General features: G+C 50.7%; 1 protein-coding gene across 2 annotated transcripts in view; it reads left to right on the plus strand.

The window, feature by feature from the left end:
- ZFHX3 (zinc finger homeobox 3) overlaps nt 1–21143 on the plus strand; it is a gene marked incomplete at its 5' end in the record, with an annotated part of 150113 nt that extends 128970 nt beyond the window's left edge. For both annotated transcript variants that reach the window (XM_084257332.1, XM_084257333.1), the window contains 3 exons: nt 8049–8151; nt 9226–14664; nt 18527–21143. In XM_084257332.1, the coding sequence (XP_084113458.1) occupies nt 8049–8151; nt 9226–14664; nt 18527–20151 (7167 nt within the window). In that variant the 3' untranslated portion in view covers nt 20152–21143. The remainder of the gene's footprint in view (nt 1–8048; nt 8152–9225; nt 14665–18526) is intronic.
- Between the last annotated feature and the right edge of the window lie 740 nt (nt 21144–21883).

Here is a 21883-nt window from a genome sequence, read left to right on the forward strand (position 1 = left end):
AATTGATGGTGCATCGAGAGAACTTTAGCAGCCAATGGGAAATTCAAAGGTGACCTAGCATGAGTTTCATTTCCAAGATCTTTCAAGTGTGAATTCACTTGCCATGGGTATTTTCAAAAAGACTGGTGAACTCTGTTGCAAGGCTTTGTAAGTGCAAACCGCCTTCTGTGGATGGGTGGGTTTCTGTTCCAGGTCTCACCAGCCTTGGAAATAACCTGGTGGAGGTTTGGGGTGGGGGTGGGGGTTGTTGTTTCTCAAGCCTCATCCCATTTCCCACTGATAACTTGGATCCTTGGGAGCCTGATGAACAGATGTGGGAAGGGGAGCATTTTCACTACTTAAGTATGTTTTTCTATTACTCGGGTGATTATTTTTACTGCTTAATATAAAAATCTGTTCTAGGAAGTGGGGGGCTATAGTAATCTGTATGCCAGTTTCACTTACACAGCTCTGGGGACTAGAGCAGGAATTTCTTTTTAAATAGCCATTGTTAGATTTTCCTGACAGTGAAAGTGAGGTGCATTTCAAGGGGTGAGTCTGGCGGTCACTGGGAACTTTCTTCATGAACCAACAGAGTCGTCAACAGCAGGATGTTACTGCTGCTTGCTCGCATATTTGCGAGCTGCCACTGCTGGTTCCTTGCATATGTCTAGGTATCACCCCATCTGGCCCCTTCTCAAGTACTGATTCTCCACCGTTTTGGAGGCTGATGAAAACTATTCAGGAGTCTTACTGGATAGTTACTGGGTTAATTGTGGATACACTAACATTTGACAACCACAGTTAAGACCTCCCTCAAGTGTTCTGCACATTCAGAATTAGGTGTGCAATGCCAGGGAGAACAGGGCTTCCCTAAAGTTCAGCGATGGAACCAGGTTAGTAACCCCTGTTCTAGAAGAATCCCTGGCAGCGTAATTACATAGGAGAAACAGGCGTCCTGCTGGGGTTCTGCTTGGCACCTTATATAGAGAAGCGCTCATGCGCCTCATCTTCCCACAGCAGACAGTGGAGTTGTTTTCTAGAAATTCTGAAGTGCGTGCAAGTTGTGAGGATGATTTGCTAGCAACAGGAGAAAGTGAATGCATTCAGAAGTTGAAAGCTGCAGGCGGTGGAAGCAGGGAGGGTTTTGCTCTTTACTCACAGGTGTGTGGAAGGGTGAGCGTGTGCTGGCTCGGCGTGGGCAGGGGTGACCGCGTGGCTGTTGGTACCGAAGTTTTTCAAGCAGTGAGGCTGGTTCGTGCTGAGTTCAGCAAACCATTATTACCAACCTGACCCTTCAGCAGGAAGAGCTGGGTGGGCAGGGTCAGAGGGGAGTTGGTGGCCACACTTCAGGGAGCACCCGGAATCATGTTCAGGGACTGAATTGTGTCTCTTCCTTGAAGAATCACAACAGATGCCACTGTCCTTCCTCTGAAAAGTTTGGTGTTAGAACAGAATTTGCGCTTGTTTTACAACTAAGTGATTTTAATGAACCTGCGGTTAAAAATCACACCCTAGAGGGTATTTTGTTGTAATTTTATTAGAAAATTGGCCATGGGGAAAGTATTGGTGAGGTTTTCTGAGGATCCATCTGTTTGCTCATAGGCAGCCAGAGCAGGCGACTCTGATAATGGCATGAGAAATGCCCCTCGAACCAGAGCTCTGTTTTTCTAACCTCTGTCGTCGGGGGATGACCAAGAGGAGAAAGTCATGTCTGCTCTGTCCCCGCGTGGCCGGGGTGGCTGGCACTGAGGCATTGACGGAGTAGCTGCCTTTGGCACCAGAAAAGGAAAAGCTGGCAAAATCCACCAAAAAGACAATTCCTGGCAGACATGGGGTGTGTCCAGGGTAGCTAAAGCTATAAATGCTGGCAAATATTTTTTTGCTATCTGGGTCCAAGGTCTCAGGATCTGGCTTGAATTGGTTTTCAGTCCCTCTAAAAGCAAATTCCACCCTGATAAATGGAAATAGATTACTTTCTAAACAATGTCTTTCGTTCAGTTGTAAATGGAGAGTGTTTTGAGGAGGCTTCATTTAATAATACCTTATCAGACAGCTTTCAGGAACCTGCAGTGTCTAATATGTCTGTTGCTATGGTAACAGCTGCTTGCTTATGCTCTGCATCTCATATCTGTGTCTTCCATGGGCCCCCTTCTCTTTACCGATGAAGGGGCTTGAAAAATATTCTCCACTGGGAACAATTGCAGCTCTGGCCTTCCACTATGGAAACTGCACCCCCAGCACTTCATTCTCCTTGGCACACTGGAAACCGCTCCAAATGGGGTCTTTACAGTCACGTCCTCTGAAAGGGGGGACTCTATAAAGCTTCGGGGTGGGGAGACAGGTGTCCTTCCAGACCTGAGTGAGCAGCCCACCCCTGGTGTCCGAATTCACACCTGTTCACGGAGAAGGTGGAGATCGCAGATCGGGGGTGGGGACGTAACTGCTGTTCCGCGCCCTCATTTTTTCCATTTCTGGAGGCAGGAGAGTTGCAGGCATGGGGGACGTGTCTGGCCCCAAAGTGAGCCTGGGGAAGACCACCTACCATGCATGGCCATACTCTTGAATTATTCCAATTGATCACTGTCCATCTGAGCGACAGGACACAATCACTGGATCCTGGAACATTAATATGGGGAAATCGTCTTTGTTCTTCGATGACTTGACCAAATATGACCTCACAGTGGAGATGGCTCCCGAGTCACCCAGGAACACCTTTTTCTCTAGCTCTGCTTTTCTCCCTTGGCCAGTTCTGTGTTCTGGGTCTTTGTACAGGCACAGATTTCCCCGCTCTGTGCTGGCCCTGCACTGCCCGTGGGCTCCCCTCTGGGAGCAAGTCTGTCTCCTGTGCTGCTTTTGGTCTGTGTCTCTCTGCTGCTGGTAATGGCTCTCCGGGACGAGCTGGCTGCTGCCGTTTCCCCCCCCCCCCACCCCACTGGGGCTCTTGGGTGGTCACTGGCCCTGGGGCTGTTGCCCCCGCCCGGGTACCAGCTCGCTCACTTTGTCTCCATCTCAGAGGAAGGTAATGAAAATAATCGGGCTTCATTAATTCCAAGCCCTGTGAGATGATAGCCATTTGGAGCCTGTTTGCCAATTAGATGGTCTAAATTAGAAGTGACCTTGGTGTACTGCCACTGCTTGCCTCTCTGAGCCTAATGAAGCTTCTCTCTCCAATTCATTCTCCTCCTCAGCTCTCCTCTCTCTCTCTCTCTGTGTGTGTGTGTGTGTGTGTGTGTGTACACACGCGCAAACTGTTCTCCCACCCACATCCTTTTTCAGTTTTTCTCATTCTTAATGAGTTTAAAAATCTGGTTCAGGGCTACATTTGTCTCTAACTCACATGAATGTGAGCGTGGCCCTGCAGTTTCTCCTCATGGGTTTCCTGTTTTTTTTTTTTTTTTTTTTTTTTTAAATGTATAGACAACCCCACAGAAGATAGTACAGAGAGAGCCATCGGACCCACTCCACAGTCCAGCGCCCCAGCCTGTGCGCGGGCAGGTAGTAAAGACAGGGGGACACAGACCCTTGCAGCTCTGCTGCTAAGAGGTGTTGGCCCCGGCAGCCAGGACAGGGAGCGAGCAGCGGCTAGAGATCCACACTAGCCAGACCCTCAGCTCTGCAAGCAGCTGGGTTTTAACTTCCTGTTTGTTTTGGGAACAGAACCGACACCTCATTCGCTGGGCTGGAGAGCCTGCCCAGGTCACTGCCACGAGGGCTCTGCCTGAGCTTTTTCTTTCTGTTGATGTTCACTGAGAAGGATCTGAGGCTTCCTCAGCGGTGCAGATTTTGGCAAATCTACACTGCTACTCGGAAGAGTGACCCTTTCGGGAAGAAGCCCTGTTTAGGCAAGGCATGTCCGAGCCTTCGGGATGAAGGTCTGAGAGAAACCACTTTTTCAAAGAAAATCTCTTTGCTCTCGAGAGCACGTGGAGCCTGTTGGTTACATGTATGTAACCCAGACAGGGGCCTCGCGTGGTGAATCTGCACGAGCATTCCCTGCTCAGGGGGTGGTATCTGGCCACTCTGTCTCCATGACCGAGACAAAGCAAGGCGGGAAGAGCGCTCCCTGCAATTCCAGCTTCCTTCCCGGAGACAGACTAAACGTGGGTGACCCCTCCCAAATGTCCTGGCGGGGAACTCACATTTAAGAAGCTGGGTTTTATAAGGTGTGCGCGCCCTTGGGGCTTTAGGATACACACACACTTCATGGAATCTTGACGTGATATCACAATCCAGAATAACGATGACCCGAAGTAGGTGGCGGTAGGAACTAGATATTTAATGCATCTGTGTCCCCTCTCCTAGTAGTTCAAAGGACAGTGAACTTGCATCCATGTCTTTCCTGCCAGGGACACTGTACTGTACCTGGAACTGTCTGTAAACAGGCTATGTGGAAACAGACTTCTAGGCACCCGCAGCTTCCACCAGAATTCCTGAGGAGTTTATGAGAAGTTTAGTTATTCCAGACTGTGAGCTTCCTAGGAGCGGGGACAAGACCAGGTACCTTGTCTTGCCCTGTCTCTCAAGCTTGCAGCATAGGGAGTCTGTAAAATGTGTGGCAGGCGGGGTCAAATCAATGGGTGAATAAAGAGTCACTTGCGACTCTTCCTTCCCCAACGACTATTCTGGAACTGCTTAAGCTTGAAGGTTTCCAGCACTGGAGCAGAACTCTCCTATTTGTATTGTTAACACAAGATCCCGTTGCTTATTTGGAAGGTAGAAGAGCCACTGTTTTCTTACTTCCAGCGCCACAGCTCAGTTGATGGTTTCTTCCTCTGCCCCGTCACCTGTGGAAGGAATGCAGACAACTTAGCTGGGGTGGAGGAGGGGTGGAGCACGTGGTAACTAAAAAAACCGCTGGGGAGCTGCCCCTTATGTGGCTGAGGCCAATGTTAAAAGACCCAAAGTCCAAAGAAGTCAGTTGAAATTTTCTTACAGAGAAACTTAGTTTTTTATCAAACGTCTGTTTCAAGAGTGCCAGTTCCCTGTCCATTCGTGACGATGGGGGCATCCCTGAACACATTTGTTGGGTGTAGAGATATTTTAGAGAAAGTGTCTGCGCGGATGGTCTGCAGTCGTTGTGGAGAGGACCGCCTGCGTGCCTCCATCTTTCGTCTGGCCTGTGGGTGCGTGGCTGGGGGAGAAGAGGAGACAGGGAAAGGGCTGGGGAGAGGCCGGAGAGAGAATGACATCACCGAGTTTGCCCCACACGGTTGCATGTCAGTGGGACAGGCAGATACGCACCTGTCCATTGGAGGCCGTGGCTGGGCTCTCTGGCCCTTCCGCGCGTGGTAGCCAGTAACTGGAGAACAGAGGGGCTCTGCAAGCAGGTGTGGCGGGAACTCGGCCGTTGGCCACCTCCTCTTTTCCTCAGTGAGCTCTCCTGGCAGGGTTACGTTTATGGCTCTTTAGCAAAAAGCATTTGAGGGATTTGCGTGGAAAGCTCTGGAAGCTGGTGGGAGAGAGAGGAAAGGACACGGGAGCTTCGTGTGTGAGAGCTGACGCGGGGCAGCCTGTGCAGCAAGGAAGCGTCCATTCTCCAGCTGCGTAGGTGCACACCCAGGCGCAGAGGCCCCACCAGCACTTCTAGAGCCTTAGGGTTCCATTTAGGGATGTGCCTCCTGGGAATTACGAGCTTGTTAAAGGCTTGATATGGAAAAGAATATTTTTTTTTTTTTTTTTTGGAGGAGGTTGGGGATACTACAGATAAGACGCAGGTAGATGGAAGTAATTACTTAAACACATAGGGGCAAGACTTACAGGTTTGGTGGCCCAGATTAAGATGCAGAGGAGCATATGAGGTTGATGATTATATTTCGGGGAGAGTTAATTGATGGAAGGTGAAGGCAGACAAAGAACCGCTGCTTACTGCCTTCTTGAATCCCAATCAGGAATTATGATTAAAGTCGCGGCGAGACAACAGAGGGCTGATGAATTGGTGTCTTTTTTTTTTTTTTTCTTTTTTGCCGTCATTCACACTTGATTGACTTCAACCTTTCAAGTGCAAAAGTCTCTCTTTTCCATTATTATTCATAGCCATCTGAGTTTTTCTAATTAAAGTGTATGAAAACAATTACTGATCCGTCGTACTGAGTCTGTTAGAGGGGATGTCTGCCTTACTGTAATGCGTATGAAAAGCCCACAGTTTTCTATAATGATGTGCAGCTGAGGTGTTAGATAATTTTATTCTTTTTTACTCTGTAGGGCTTTTTTTTTTTCCTCATGATTCATTTTTCATAATTCCTAAAGATCCCAGGAAAGGACTGATCCTGCAGCTACAGCCGAGAAAGAAGGGGGGAGGGAGTCTTTTTTCCTTTCCCTTTCTCCCCGTCTTGCCCCCAACCTCGTGCTCCCCCTCGGCTTAGGACTATAAATTAATCGGTGACCTTTCACTTCTTGGATTCCCGCTGGACTCCCCAACCACACTGGTCAGAAATGCTTTCTATTAAAGAGAAAATAGCTGGAATGAGTTTGGCGATCTCCGCTCCGCTCCTAACGATTCATCAACAGCGAGCCCTCGCCAGCTGCCGACGAGCTTTGTGTGCGGGTGCAGATGTCTGAGAGCAGGAATTCATGTCACACACATTCACCTGCCACGCACCTGCTCGTCGTAAACACAGGCTTTCTGAGAACGCTTCTCTGGGGTGCCTGTTGCTTAATTTTTGCACCTATTGGCATCTGGGTTGCTGAGATGATTCTGATACTCCTGAGCGCGTGGGGGAGCTGCCTCTGGTGTTTATGAGACAGCTGTCTGGGTTTCGTCTAGGGTCGAGCCTGTCGCTGATGGTTCTGGTGAGCATGTCAGCAGCCACTCTGAACAAGGCTGGGATCTGCAGGCCAGGAAAAATATTTTTTTTTTTAAATGCTATTTAATTTTGACCAATCTTTGTTACCGGGGGTGAGGTGCGATTACGATAGCCACGTTTGACAGGCATACATAACGTTTCCCAGTGAGGCTGGGCGCCCTGTAGAAAGGTTAGTGATGGCTGCAGTTTCTGGCCCTGTGATCTAGGTCAGTCCATAGCTCAGGCTGTCTCAAACTGTAGACCATTCCTAATTCGTCTGGGCATATCACCGCTGACACCATAGCAGGCGAAGAGAGAGTGCCGCTTTTTAAGCGAAGATTCTCTTACTCCTCACATTGGCTGTTGAGGGTAGGAGGGCTTAGCTGGAGGGCAAATGACAACTTGTTTGGACAAGCTTCTAGCCAGATGGCAGGGAAGCCTGGAGAAGTGGCTGAGGATCGGACCTGAAATTGTAGCTATTTTGATCCAGCCTCATTCTGGAGTTGCTGTACCGGGAAGCCATGGCATGGTGAAGGTGGGGCGACGCTGCTGGGGAGTGCCGTGCGGGGCGCGCTCCGTCTGGGACACTGGCCAGAGGTTTCTTCGGCTGTTGTGTACCTTGGGCAAGAGCTCCAGAAGAAATCCTGGCTTTAGTGAGTCATGAGAAACGCTCGCTGACACTTGATCTCAGCTTGTAAAGGGTTACAAAATGTTGTTTCCTGGAGAGAGTGCCAGTGTGTCTGCGAGTCCTTAGCCTTCCCTTTGTTCTCTTTCCTCTTCTTACCCTTCCCTTCACTCTTACTCCCTCCTCTTCTTGCCTGAATACATTTGAAAACAGTACTACAATGCTCCCTGCGTCAAGATTACAGTGTACTTTACTAGGTATGATTTAATTAGGGCCCTTATTATGTTTTCAGCAGCTTAAGGTGGGCCTTTCAACTTATCTACCTAATTGGTTGCACAAGAAGTTTCACAGCCCATGACAAAACATTGTCAGTGATCAAAGTCAAAATTCTGCATAAAGGAAAAATATTAATAATAAGATTATTCTTCAAGTGTGCACTGCTAATTATGTCCAGAATGTAACCGTAGAAACACTTTTGACTGATGTGAGCTTTGTCTAATAAACATGACTCTTCAGTGAGCTACGAAAAGTGACACCTCTAGCTTTTACACGAGTGAAGGCTAATTTTGCTTATTAAATAATTCCTTACGCATTTCCCTACTTTGTGTCTCTTTCCTCTCGATTTGACTCACCTTGTTTCTCTGCTTCTCACCGTCCAGGTGACCACCCCGGAGATGGTGATGCCCAGCAGCATGTTCCTCCCAGCGGCTGTTCCAGATCGAGACGGGAGCTCCAGTTTGGAAGAGGCCGGCAAGCAGCCTGGTTAGTGTTGTTACTCCTGATCTCTGGGAATGGAGACAAAGTGAAATTATGGGCCAGAATCTTTACACAGTGGGGGTACAAGGCTCCTTTTCAGTACTAACTGATCATCTGAAAGGCGCACCATCCTCAATGGCCGAGCACTCCCACCACTGAGGCCTTAATTGCAGGGACTTGTGGCGTACCTGTGTGATTTCGGGGCACTGGATTAGTTCTCTTCTGGGGCTCCTCTGCAACTGTTGTTCTCTGAGTCTTCTGTGATAGCCTTAGAAATTAGCATGGGGGTGCATTTGGAATGAATGTGGTGGACGTGACTGCTGCTGGTGCCCCCAGCGAGAGGCTCATTAGACCCCCGCTTGTGAGGTTCTCCTCCATCTTTCACCTTGTGCGGGGAAGAGTTCAGGCAAACTGCTGTCCCCCTGTCCTTGGGATTCTTCCGTATGAGGCAGGGGGCAGATGACCTAAAAAAGATGAGAATGTTTGTGGGTGGGATCTCACTGTCAAAAAACTACTGGTATATTTTAATAATTGGACACTTGACTGTTCATTACTTCTGGAGAGGATCATCAAAAGTCACATTCTAACAGGACATTAAGAATGAACGTTAAAAAATTCCAGAACTTCTTAATGATAATAGACAGTATTTCTCCTAAGTTCCCCACAACTTAGAACTTAGCGTTAATTCACATATCCTACGATTCAGATCCACTGAGCTAGATTCCTCTGTGACTGACAAACATGAAAGGGGAATCCGGTCTAAGAGTGATTTCGGAGAAACTCAGGATTCTGAGTCAAGCAACTAAACATTGTTTCAAGACAGATCTGTGATATGACACAGGCCTATTCTGAAACTTTCTGTATGTCTTTATGTTCCTCTCTGTTCATATGTTCTCATTCATGATCTGTACTAGATGCTGCCTGGATGCAGAGGGCCTGTGAAGAGAGCCTGTGTTGAGAGTGGCTATTTCCCTCATTTTTGCGCGGCTTTGCTAGCTAGGCTGGGTAGACTGCTCTGGGCGCTACCCTTGAAACAAAGCCGCCTTTGTCATTGGGCTTGAATCTTGTGTTTGTTTGCAGAAACCACAGAGGATCTGGGAAAGAGCATCATGCCCTCTGCCAGCACAGAGCACAGCGGAGATGTGAAACCCTCTCCTGCTGACCCAGGTTCTGTGAGAGAAGATTCAGGCTTCCTCTGCTGGAAGAAGGGGTGCAACCAGGTTTTCAAAACTTCCGCCGCTCTTCAGACGCACTTCAATGAGGTTCATGCCAAGAGGCCTCAGCTGCCTGTGTCAGACCGTCACGTGTACAAGTACCGCTGCAATCAGTGCAGCCTGGCCTTCAAGACCATCGAAAAGCTGCAGCTCCACTCTCAGTACCACGTGATCAGAGCGGCCACCATGTGCTGCCTTTGTCAGCGCAGTTTCCGAACTTTTCAGGCTCTGAAAAAACACCTCGAGACAAGCCACCTGGAGTTGAGTGAGGCCGACATCCAGCAGCTTTACGGCGGCCTTCTGGCCAATGGTGATCTCCTGGCGATGGGAGACCCCACCCTAGCCGAGGACCACACCATCATCGTTGAGGAAGACAAGGAGGAAGAGAGTGACTTGGAAGATAAGCAGAGCCCAACAGGTAGTGACTCTGGGTCTGTACAGGAAGACTCGGGCTCAGAGCCAAAGAGAGCGCTACCTTTCAGAAAAGGCCCCAACTTTACCATGGAGAAATTTCTAGACCCTTCTCGCCCTTATAAGTGTACTGTCTGCAAAGAATCTTTCACTCAAAAGAACATCCTTCTCGTGCACTACAATTCTGTCTCCCACCTGCATAAGTTAAAGAGAGCCCTTCAAGAATCAGCGACTGGTCAGCCAGAACCCACCAGCAGCCCAGACAATAAACCTTTCAAGTGTAACACCTGTAACGTGGCCTACAGCCAGAGTTCCACCTTGGAGATCCACATGCGGTCTGTGCTGCATCAAACCAAAGCTCGGGCGGCCAAGCTGGAGGCTGCAGGGGGCGGCAGCAATGGGACCGGGAACAGCAGCAGTGTCTCCTTGAGCTCCTCCACCCCAAGTCCTGTGAGCACCAGTGGTAGTAACAACTTCACCACCACCAATCCAGGCAGTGCCGCCATTGCTCCAGGCTCCAGCTTACTGAGCCAAGTGCCCACTGAAGGTGTAGGGATGCCGCCCCTGGGTAATCCCATTGGTGCCAACCTTTCTTCCCCTTCAGAGCCCAAGGAGGCCAATCGGAAGAAGTTGGCAGATATGATTGCATCCAGGCAGCAGCAGCAGCAGCAGCAACAGCAGCAACAGCAACAAGCACAGACACTGGCTCAGGCCCAGGCTCAAGTTCAAGCTCACTTGCAGCAAGAGCTGCAGCAGCAGGCTGCCCTGATTCAGTCTCAGCTGTTCAACCCCACCCTCCTTCCTCACTTCCCCATGACCACCGAGACCCTGCTGCAGCTGCAGCAGCAGCAGCATCTCCTCTTCCCTTTCTACATCCCCAGTGCCGAGTTCCAGCTCAACCCCGAGGTGAGCCTGCCAGTGACCAGTGGGGCACTGACACTGACCGGGACTGGCCCAGGCCTGCTGGAAGATCTGAAGGCTCAGGTGCAGCTCCCCCAGCAGAGCCACCAGCAGATCCTGCAGCAGCAGCAGCAGAGCCAGCTGTCTCTGTCCCAGAGTCACTCTGCCCTCCTGCAGCCAAGTCAGCACCCTGAGAAGAAGAACAAGTTGGTTGTCAAAGAGAAGGAAAAAGAGAGCCAGAGAGAGAGGGATGGTGCTGAGGGGGAAGGCAACGCGGGACCAAAGGAATCGCTGCCAGATGCCTTGAAGGCCAAAGAGAAGAAAGAGTTGGCACCAGGGGGTAGTTCTGAGTCTTCCATGCTTCCCCCACGCATCGCCTCGGATGCCAGAGGGAACGCCACCAAGGCCTTGCTGGAGAACTTTGGCTTTGAGCTGGTCATTCAGTACAACGAGAACAAGCAGAAGGTGCAGAAGAAGAACGGGAAAACCGAGCAGGGAGAGAATCTGGAAAAGCTCGAGTGTGACTCCTGTGGCAAGCTCTTCTCCAACATCTTGATTTTAAAGAGTCATCAAGAGCACGTTCACCAAAATTACTTTCCCTTTAAACAGCTGGAGCGGTTTGCCAAACAGTACCGAGAGCACTACGACAAACTGTACCCCCTGAGGCCCCAGACCCCCGAGCCCCCCCCGCCGCCCCCTCCGCCGCCGCCGCCGCCGCCCCTTCCCGCAGCGCCACCTCAGCCGGCGTCCACGCCCGCCATCCCTGCGTCGGCGCCCCCCATCACCTCCCCTACCATCGCACCGGCTCAGCCCTCCGTCCCGCTCACCCAGCTCTCCATGCCCATGGAGCTGCCCATCTTCTCGCCGCTGATGATGCAGACCATGCCGCTGCAGACCTTGCCGGCCCAGCTGCCCCCCCAGCTTGGACCCGTGGAGCCGCTGCCCGCAGACCTGGCCCAGCTGTACCAGCATCAGCTCAACCCCAGCCTGCTCCAGCAGCAGAACAAGAGGCCTCGCACCAGGATCACGGATGACCAGCTTCGAGTGCTGCGGCAGTATTTTGACATTAACAACTCCCCCAGTGAAGAGCAGATCAAAGAGATGGCCGACAAGTCTGGGTTGCCCCAGAAAGTGATCAAGCACTGGTTCAGAAACACGCTCTTCAAAGAGCGGCAGCGTAACAAGGACTCCCCTTACAACTTCAGCAACCCGCCCATCACCAGCCTGGAGGAGCTCAAGATCGACTCCCGGCCCCCCTCGCCGGAACCGCAGAAGCAGGAGTACTGGGGGAGCAAGAGGTCTTCCAGGACGAGGTTCACGGACTACCAGCTGCGGGTCCTGCAGGACTTCTTTGACGCCAACGCTTACCCCAAGGACGATGAGTTTGAACAACTCTCGAATTTACTGAACCTTCCGACCCGAGTCATAGTGGTCTGGTTTCAAAATGCCCGACAGAAGGCCCGGAAGAATTATGAGAATCAGGGAGAGGGCAAAGACGGAGAGCGGCGTGAACTTACGAATGACCGGTACATCCGCACGAGCAACTTGAACTACCAGTGTAAAAAATGTAGCCTGGTGTTTCAGCGCATCTTTGATCTCATCAAGCACCAGAAGAAGCTGTGTTACAAGGATGAGGATGAGGAGGGGCAGGAAGACAGCCAAAATGAGGATTCGATGGACGCCATGGAAATCCTGACGCCCACGAGCTCCTCCTGCAGCACCCCGATGCCATCCCAAGCTTACAGCGCCCCGGCGCCATCCGCCAACACGGCTTCCTCTGCATTCCTGCAGCTCACAGCCGAGGCGGAAGAACTGGCCCCCTTCAGTTCCAAAGCGGAGGCGAGTGATGAGAAACCAAAGCAGGCTGAACCTCTCAGTGCGCAGCCAAACCCAACCCAAGAAAAGCAAGGACAACCAAAGGCAGAGCTGCAGCAGCAAGACCAGCCTGAGCAAAAGACAAACACAGCCCAGCAAAAGCTCCCACAGCTGAATGCCCCCCCTTCGTTACCACAGCCTCCCCCGCAAGCACCCCCGCCTCAGTGTCCCTTACCCCAGTCGAGTCCCAGTCCTTCCCAGCTCTCCCACTTGCCTCTCAAGCCTCTCCACACGTCGACCCCGCAACAGCTGGCAAACCTACCTCCTCAGCTAATCCCCTACCAGTGCGACCAGTGCAAGCTGGCATTCCCATCATTTGAGCACTGGCAAGAGCATCAGCAGCTTCACTTCCTGAGCGCGCAGAACCAGTTCATCCACCCCCAGTTTTTGGACAGGTCACTGGATATGCCTTTCATGTTGTTCGATCCTAGCAACCCACTCCTGGCCAGCCAGCTGCTCTCTGGGGCCATACCTCAGATTCCAGCCAGCTCGGCCACGTCTCCTTCAACTCCAACCTCCACCATGAACACTCTGAAGAGGAAGCTGGAGGAAAAGGCCAGCGCCAGTCCCGGGGAGAATGACAGCGGAACGGGAGGCGAAGAACCGCAGAGAGACAAGCGTTTGCGGACCACCATCACGCCAGAACAGCTAGAAATTCTCTACCAGAAGTATCTGCTGGACTCCAACCCAACTCGAAAGATGTTGGATCACATTGCGCATGAGGTGGGCTTAAAGAAGCGTGTGGTACAGGTCTGGTTTCAGAACACCCGAGCCCGGGAAAGAAAAGGACAATTCCGGGCCGTGGGCCCAGCCCAGGCCCATCGGAGATGCCCTTTTTGCAGGGCGCTCTTCAAAGCCAAGACTGCCCTTGAGGCTCACATCCGGTCCCGCCATTGGCACGAAGCCAAGAGAGCTGGCTACAACCTGACTCTGTCTGCAATGCTCTTAGACTGCGATGGGGGACTCCAGATGAAAGGAGACCTTTTTGATGGAACTAGCTTTTCTCACCTTCCCCCAACTAGTAGTGACGGTCAAGGTGTTCCCCTCTCGCCTGTGAGTAAAACTATGGAGTTGTCTCCCAGAACTCTTCTCAGCCCTTCTTCCATCAAGGTAGAAGGGATCGAAGACTTTGAAAGCCCCTCCATGTCCTCGGTTAATCTAAACTTTGACCAAACGAAACTGGATAACGACGACTGTTCCTCCGTCAACACGGCGATCACGGATACCACCACTGGCGATGAGGGCAACGCAGACAATGACAGTGCCACAGGAATAGCAACTGAAACCAAATCCTCCTCTGCGCCCAGTGAGGGGCTGACCAAAGCGGCCATGATGGCAATGTCCGAGTACGAAGATCGGCTGTCATCTGGTCTGGTCAGCCCAGCCCCGAGCTTTTACAGCAAGGAATATGACAATGAAGGTACCGTGGACTACAGTGAAACCTCAAGTCTCGCAGACCCCTGCTCCCCAAGTCCTGGCGCGAGTGGGTCGGCAGGCAAATCTGGAGACAGCGGGGATCGGCCCGGGCAGAAACGTTTTCGCACTCAGATGACCAATCTGCAGCTAAAGGTCCTCAAGTCATGCTTTAATGACTACAGGACACCCACCATGCTAGAGTGCGAGGTCCTGGGCAATGACATTGGACTGCCAAAGAGAGTTGTTCAGGTCTGGTTCCAGAATGCCCGGGCAAAAGAAAAGAAGTCCAAGTTGAGCATGGCCAAGCATTTTGGTATAAACCAAACGAGTTACGAGGGACCCAAAACAGAGTGCACTTTGTGTGGCATCAAGTACAGCGCTCGACTGTCTGTACGTGACCATATCTTTTCCCAACAGCATATCTCCAAAGTTAAAGACACCATTGGAAGCCAGCTGGACAAGGAGAAAGAATACTTCGACCCAGCCACTGTACGCCAGTTGATGGCTCAACAAGAGTTGGACCGGATTAAAAAGGCCAATGAGGTCCTCGGACTGGCAGCTCAGCAGCAAGGGATGTTTGACAATGCCCCCCTTCAGGCTCTTAACCTTCCGACGGCATACCCAGCGCTCCAGGGCATTCCTCCCGTGTTGCTCCCCGGCCTCAACAGCCCCTCCTTGCCAGGTTTTACTCCATCCAACACAGGTGGGTTCTGCTCCGGGCTCGGCATTCTCTCTCGGCATTCTAGAGATACCCGGGTAGTGTGTTTTCTGCAGTTACCCACCCAGACCTTCTGAGTGTTGTGCAGACAGGAAACTCACTTTCTGTGCTTCACTAACAGCCACAAAACTTGGGGTCCCTTACTCTGAGCTCCCCTAATGCTGTGATGGATGTGGTTCTTTGCTTTCCTGGGACCGGAGCTGCTGGTTAGAACAATCTGCTTTGAAACCACTGTCCTGTCTTGTGTTGAGCAGCACCAGCAGGGAAGTAGGGAAGAACGAGAAGGTCCTGGCATACTAGATCCTGGGATAGTCTCAAGAAAAAGGTTTCCATCCTAGACCTTTCCATTTGGTCCCTGTGGAAATCTTGAGCCCCTCTTGACACTTGTTGAAGCCATAAGACACTGGAACAAGCCAGCTAATTCTTAATTGTGCCCTATGGAAAATTTAAGTCAACTATTGAACCCCATTTGAGTCCCTAGGCGCCCCCACCCCCCACCCCTCACCTTAGAGGGCAACTCTGGCAGTAGAAACGCTATGAGGAGGAAGTCCTCGTGTGGTACACCCTTAGGCCTGGGCTTCTCTTCTAGCTACGACAGCAAGACTGCTAGTTCCTGATGAGCATGCCTGTGTATGTGATTAGCTTGGGATTTTGACGTGTTTGTCCTCCAGGCCAAAAAAATAAATGTTAATGGTCACTTTTAGGGTTCTGCAATTACCCTTTCATTTATTTCCTTTTGCCCATCACCGTTTCTCCTCCCCGGGCCCTCTGTTTTAGAGTGATACACTTGTACTATTGCCCCACCAAAGAGGGAGTTTCCCAGTTCTTCTGGGTACCGCTCTCGTTTCTCCTGCTCTGTCCTCACCAGTCTTCTGGGTCTAGCTGTCTTTCCTCAAGGAGCCTTCACCTCCAGGACGTCGTGAGGGTTGGGTGTAGATCAGCGAGTTCTCCCTTCGGCCTGCACTGAGCAGCACATTCACCACCCCCACGGAGTGCCTCTTTGTGCTCCAGTGTGTCCCTTGCCCAGGGGTGGAAGCATGCCTGCTGCTTTCCAGGGTAGTTCTGGTTTCTGGTTGAATTAATTCTAAGTTTTGTAATTTTGGCAGTATTTACAGAACACGAGGCTACAGCATTCCTGGGTCCCAGTTTGTTATCCAAAGAGAAGAGCAAGAAAAGGAAGTATTAAGATGTAGAAGTCATGGCTTACATATATTGGCAACTAATGTCACAGAATGATGCTAAAGCCAGCTAAACACATGCCAGGAGAGAAGCTGTGGAAAGCGGCCAGACGCTGAATTACCCTTGCAGCCCAGGACCTTGGCAGAGGGGCTTGGGAAGGCCCAACATTTCGTAATGTGAAAAAATTAGAATCAGAATGTCTGATCTATTCCCCTTGTTTTACAGATGAGAAAACTGAGGCCCAGAGAGGTCAAGACCATTCCGCAAGCTAGGGTAGGAGCCAGAGCTCCCACCCAGGCCTCCGGGCTCCCAGTGCTATGTGCTCCTTCCACAACACCCAATATGAGCCAGTCAGTCAACAGGTATATGTTTAGTGCTACTCAGGTTCTGACCACTTAAAGTGGACTCGAGATAGAAAGATATGCTCTTAATTACTCAAGGCGCCCACCTGACTGTACCACAGCTCACAGAAGCACTGGATTTGGCATGGGAGGGAAGCTGTATATTGAGCATCTGTTATACGTCAGGCTAAATATAAATAGTAAGCCCTTCCCATATGATCTTGCATTTACTCCCTGCAACCAGCTACTGTGTAAAGCTGCATTCCCCAGAGGTCACCTAATGGATCCAGGGTCACATGGGCAAATGTGGGATCAGCCATTGTGTCGGTCTGACTCCAGAGATGCATGACTCTTGAGGTGCCATTCTTGGTTCTGATCTTGAAAACGAGAAAACAAGGCCCTGAAATTATTCTGGATGATGTACTGAGCTAGCAGGGGTTCAGTAAATGTTTCTTAAAATTTGACTGTCTTATGTGGAATGTAAGTTCCAGATCGAGAAAGTCAGCTTAAGGCCTTCTGACCTGGAACTTACTCCAGAAAGCCTGGCGACCAGGCTGCAGAAACCTCCAGACACTCCTTCCTGGCCCCACTACTGTTTTGGCTCTAACTCAAACCTGAGAAGTGGAGCAGGCCCGTCGCAAAAAACTGGCAAGAGCTATAACCCAAGTTTAGAATTCGTTACCCACCCTCTCTGCCTTGTTTGTGCCAGTTTAATCAGTGGGCCTTTATAAATATTTCCGAGTCGAGATAGATTTTCTGTTATCAGTCTCATGTGCATTGAGGAAACTGGATGCCTTCATCTCCGCTATCCTTTCTGTACTGGAAGAGTAAAAATTAGCAACAGCCAGGTGATTCTGAGAGATGCGTCACTCTTGGCTGTCCAAATGCTAATGGTGGTTTTTCTGGGATTGGCAATTTGAGGCAACCTTGTTCTCTCGTCATCTGAAATTTGAGGGTTTGAAAATGCTGCTTAATGATCCCATGAACATGCACCACCGTAGCCAGCATTGTCTTCACCCAGGTCTGGGCTTCAGAGTGTGTTCCTCCCAAGACCGTGTCAGGGTGCTCCGTATCCAGCTTTCTGGCAGGAGGTGGTCCAGATGAACTAGCAAGGGACGCTAGGATTTCTGATTTTACATTTTTATGTCCTCTAAAATAAAGGCTTGAGTACTGCCCAGTGTTTTGGGTGTGATGTCTAAAGCCTGCTGCCTGTGAATTGTACTCAATTCCTGAGTCAGCACACCCTGTCCCATCCCACCTCCTTGCTTAATGCACCTGCAGACTGTCTTCCACCACCACGGAACAGAGACGGGGAGATAGCTGTGGGTGAAGGAGGCTATTAGGCTGCGAGCTTGGTGAGGCTTTTCAGGTAATAATAGACTAGGCCTAAGTGTGACAGTAGAACTGTACCCCCACATGGGCCTAGTCACCTAATCAAAAGTCCTTTGCCTCTCCATAAGCAGTTGTACCAGGGGTAGATTGCTGCTTAGGAATTGGTGGTGCCAGCACCTTGGGCTTTCCCATTTCTGACACTGCATTGCTCCTCTTCCCGTGACTGCTTTTCAAGCATCACAGCCCTAGCTTCCCGGGTGGGCAGATAGAGAAGAATGCTCGTTCCCAGCAAAGTCCAGAATCTTATTCCTGGTTGGTTAAATTTCCCAAAAGATCTCTTGAAGTAGATACCAGCTGAGCCAAGGCAGTGGGGCAGTTTTCCCTGAAAGGACGGTTTTAATTCCTTCCCGTTCCTTCTCCACCCTCTGCCTTCCCACTGGACCCAATCATCTGCAGCAGTGGAGGCCGGAGAGGAGCGCGTGTGGGACCTGTTATTTTTGTTCTCGTGGCCTTGGGGTCTGGCGGGTATCTTGCTCTCTCTTCCCGTTGCCTCTCTCCTCTGGACAACTTCCAGTGAGGCCTCTTTGCTGTGCTATTTCCATTGGAACTTTGACGAAGGCCTTGAGTTCCCAAGTGGAAGAGCTCGTTTTGAGGCTGATGTCATTGGGCAGAATGGATGGTAGCTGGGAGCGCAGCAAAGACAGTATGAACCAGGGGTGTGGCATTTTGGAAAGGAAGGTATTGGTGGTGGTTTTTAGCCCAGAGAGGAAGTATGGGACCTAACCCAGAACTGGGTCCTATTACGAATCCAAGGCTGTCTGATCCTGAATCCAGTAGGAGGCCTCCATTGAAACAAACACTGGTTTTGAGAGGATGCCTCAAGCTTACCCCTTGAGATCTCAGACTCTGTGCCAGTGACACAGGTAAAAGTGTCCTAAGCTTCAACCTCGCCACCTCAGAATGACTTGTGATTTCTCTGTCTCCATTCCTTTCAGCTTTAACGTCTCCCAAACCGAACCTGATGGGTCTGCCCAGCACAACAGTTCCTTCCCCTGGCCTCCCCACCTCTGGATTACCAAATAAACCGTCCTCAGCGTCGCTGAGCTCCCCAACCCCAGCACAAGCCACCATGGCAATGGCCCCTCAGCAACCCCCCCAGCCTCAGCAGCAGCCACAGGTGCAGCCGCCCCCGCCAGTAGCCCAGCCGCCAGCCACGCCACAGCTCCCGCAACAGCAGCCACGCAAGGACAAAGACGGCGAGAAGGTAAAGGAGAAGGAAAAGGCACACAAAGGGAAAGGGGAAGCCCTGCCTGTCCCCAAGAAGGAGAAAGGAGAGGCCCCCACGGCGGCTGCAGCCACGATCTCAGCCCCGCTGCCCGCCATGGAATATGCGGTGGACCCTGCACAGCTGCAGGCCCTGCAGGCAGCCTTGACTTCGGACCCCACAGCATTGCTCACGAGCCAGTTCCTTCCTTACTTTGTACCAGGCTTCTCTCCTTATTACGCCCCCCAGATCCCTGGCGCCCTGCAGAGCGGGTACCTGCAGCCTATGTATGGCATGGAAGGGCTGTTTCCCTACAGCCCTGCGCTGTCACAGGCCCTAATGGGGCTGTCCCCGGGCTCCCTACTGCAGCAGTACCAGCAATACCAGCAGAGTCTGCAGGAGGCGATCCAGCAGCAGCAGCAGCGGCAACTACAGCAGCAGCAGCAGCAAAAAGTGCAGCAGCAGCAGCAGCAGCAGCAGCAGCAGCAGCCCAAAGCAAGCCAAACCCCAGTCCCCCAGGGGGCTGCCTCCCCAGACAAAGACCCTGCCAAAGAATCCCCCAAACCAGAAGAGCAGAAAAACGCACCCCGTGAGGTGTCCCCCCTCCTGCCGAAACCCCCCGAAGAGCCAGAAGCAGAAAGCAAAAGTGCGGACTCCCTCTACGACCCCTTCATTGTTCCAAAGGTGCAGTACAAGTTGGTCTGCCGCAAGTGCCAGGCGGGCTTCGGGGACGAGGCGGCGGCCAGGAGCCACCTGCAGTCCCTCTGCTGCTTCGGCCAGCCGGCGGCGAACCTGCAAGAGATGGTGCTTCGCGTGCCCGCGGGCGGCGGCGCGGGCGGGGGCGCGGGCGGGGGCGGCGCGTACCACTGCCTGGCGTGCGAGAGCGCGCTCTGCGGGGAGGAAGCTCTGAGTCAACATCTCGAGTCGGCCTTGCACAAACACAGAACAATCACGAGAGCAGCAAGAAACGCCAAAGAGCACCCTAGTTTATTACCTCACTCTGCCTGCTTCCCCGATCCTAGCACCGCATCTACCTCGCAGTCTGCCGCTCACGCCAACGACAGCCCCCCGCCCGCGCCGGCCCCCGCGCCCCCGCCCGCCGCGCCCCCCGCCCCCCGGAAGTCCTGGCCGCCAGTGGGCCCCCGGGCTTCGGCCGCGAAGCCCCCTTCTTTTCCTCCTCTCTCCTCATCTTCAACGGTTACCTCAAGTTCATGCAGCACCTCAGGGGTTCAGCCCTCGATGCCAACAGACGACTATTCGGAGGAGTCTGACACGGATCTCAGCCAAAAGTCCGACGGACCGGCGAGCCCGGCGGGGGGCCCCGCGGACCCCGGCTGCCCCAGGACAGTGGTCTGACCCTAGGGACGGACACTTCAGATTGTAAGCTTTGAAGATGAACAGTACACACAAATGAATTTAAATAAAAAATTAATAACAAACCAATTTCAAAAAATAGACTAACTGCAATTCCAAAGCTTCTAACCAAAAAAAAAAAAAAAAAAAAAAAAGGAAAAAAAAGAAAAAGCGTGGGTTGTTTTCCCATATACCTGTCTATGCCGGTGATTTCACATTCTCGTCTTTCTTTCCTTCTTTTAATATTGAAAAACCAACCAACAAACCAACCTTAACCCCGTTCCAGCGCGTCCTTTTGAAGGTACTATCGGTCTGGGAAACACAAGTCCGCAGGGCCTCCCCGATGTCTTTGGAGCTTAAGCCCCTTGTATATTTGCCCCCTTTCAATACACGCCCCACGTTGATAGCACAGAGGAGCCCGGCATGCACTGTATGGGAAAGCAGTCCACCTTGTCACAGTTTTAAATTCCTTGCTATCTTAGCATTCAGATACCAATGGCTTGCTAAAAGAAAAAAAAAAAAAAGAAATGTAATGTCTTTTTATTCTCAGGTCAATCGCTCACACTTTGTTCTGTTTTCAGAATCATTGTTTTATATATATATTATTTTTCAGTTTTTTTTTTTTTTGTTCCAGAAAAGATTTTTTTTTTGTTTTGTTTTGTTAATTTAAAAATGGGCAGAAAGTATTCGAGAAAAACAATGTGAACTGCTTTAGCTTTCTGGGGATTTCAAGGATAGCTTTTCTGCTGAAGCCAATTTCAAGGGGAAAAGTTAAGCACTCCCACTTTCAGAGAAAAAAAAAAAACCCACACACAAAGAGTGTTGAGGACTTGTAGCTTAAAAAATAAGTTTTAAAAACTGACTTTCTGTATTTATGATAGATATGACCATTTTTGGTGTTGAGTAGATTGTTGCATTGGAAATGAACTGAAGCAGTATGGTAGATTTAAAAGGAAAAAAAAAAAAAACCTTTTGTGTACATTTAGCTTTTTGTATGGTCCAGCTGACAGCTCCTCATTTGATGTTGTCTTGTTCATCCCTAGCAGATAGATTGCAATCCGTTGATTCGCCTAAGCTTTTCTCCCCTTTGTCCCTTAATTCCTCTCTCTCTCTCTCCTCCTCCCGTCTCCCCTCCTGTAATCTCCCACTTAAGGCAGCTGCCTTCATTTCTTGGAGGGTAGCTGCAAAATTATTTTATAAAGCTAAAGAAAGAATTTCAAAGGGTTCTAGGGGTCATTAGGATCCTCACAGATTATTTTTGGTTGGGGAGTTGAAACTTTTTAAAGGCATATAATTCTAGTTACCTACGTCTGTTAGCCTCGTGCATTTATTTTTTTATTTGCCCTCCCCTGGGCTTTCCTTTCGCCCCTTCTTTTTCCCCCCTTGTCTGGTAGCTACCAATATCCTTTTCCTAAACAAAAGGATGTGTTTGTGTAATTGGACTGTGTGCTTTGCTTTTCTAAAAAAAAGTTCTTGGTTAGGGGTTTGGTTTTCGTTTTGTTTTGTTTTCTCTCAGAAAAATAAATTTCATGCTTTAAATAAAATCCAAAGACACACCCTTTCACTGCTGACGCAGGAAAAAAGGGAAAGGGTTCTTGTTACTTGAGAATTTGTTTCCGATTCAAACAAACGAGACTTAAGTTTAAGAAGAAGTAAAACAAAAGATTCCCAGGTTGTTAGATGCCCCTTCTGCAAGCAGAGGGGCGACTGTTAATGACACTTCCATATACCAAAA

This window comes from Talpa europaea, assembly GCF_964194135.1.
Source record: "Talpa europaea genome assembly, chromosome: 16".
In the NCBI taxonomy this organism is placed as follows: Eukaryota; Metazoa; Chordata; class Mammalia; order Eulipotyphla; family Talpidae; genus Talpa; species Talpa europaea.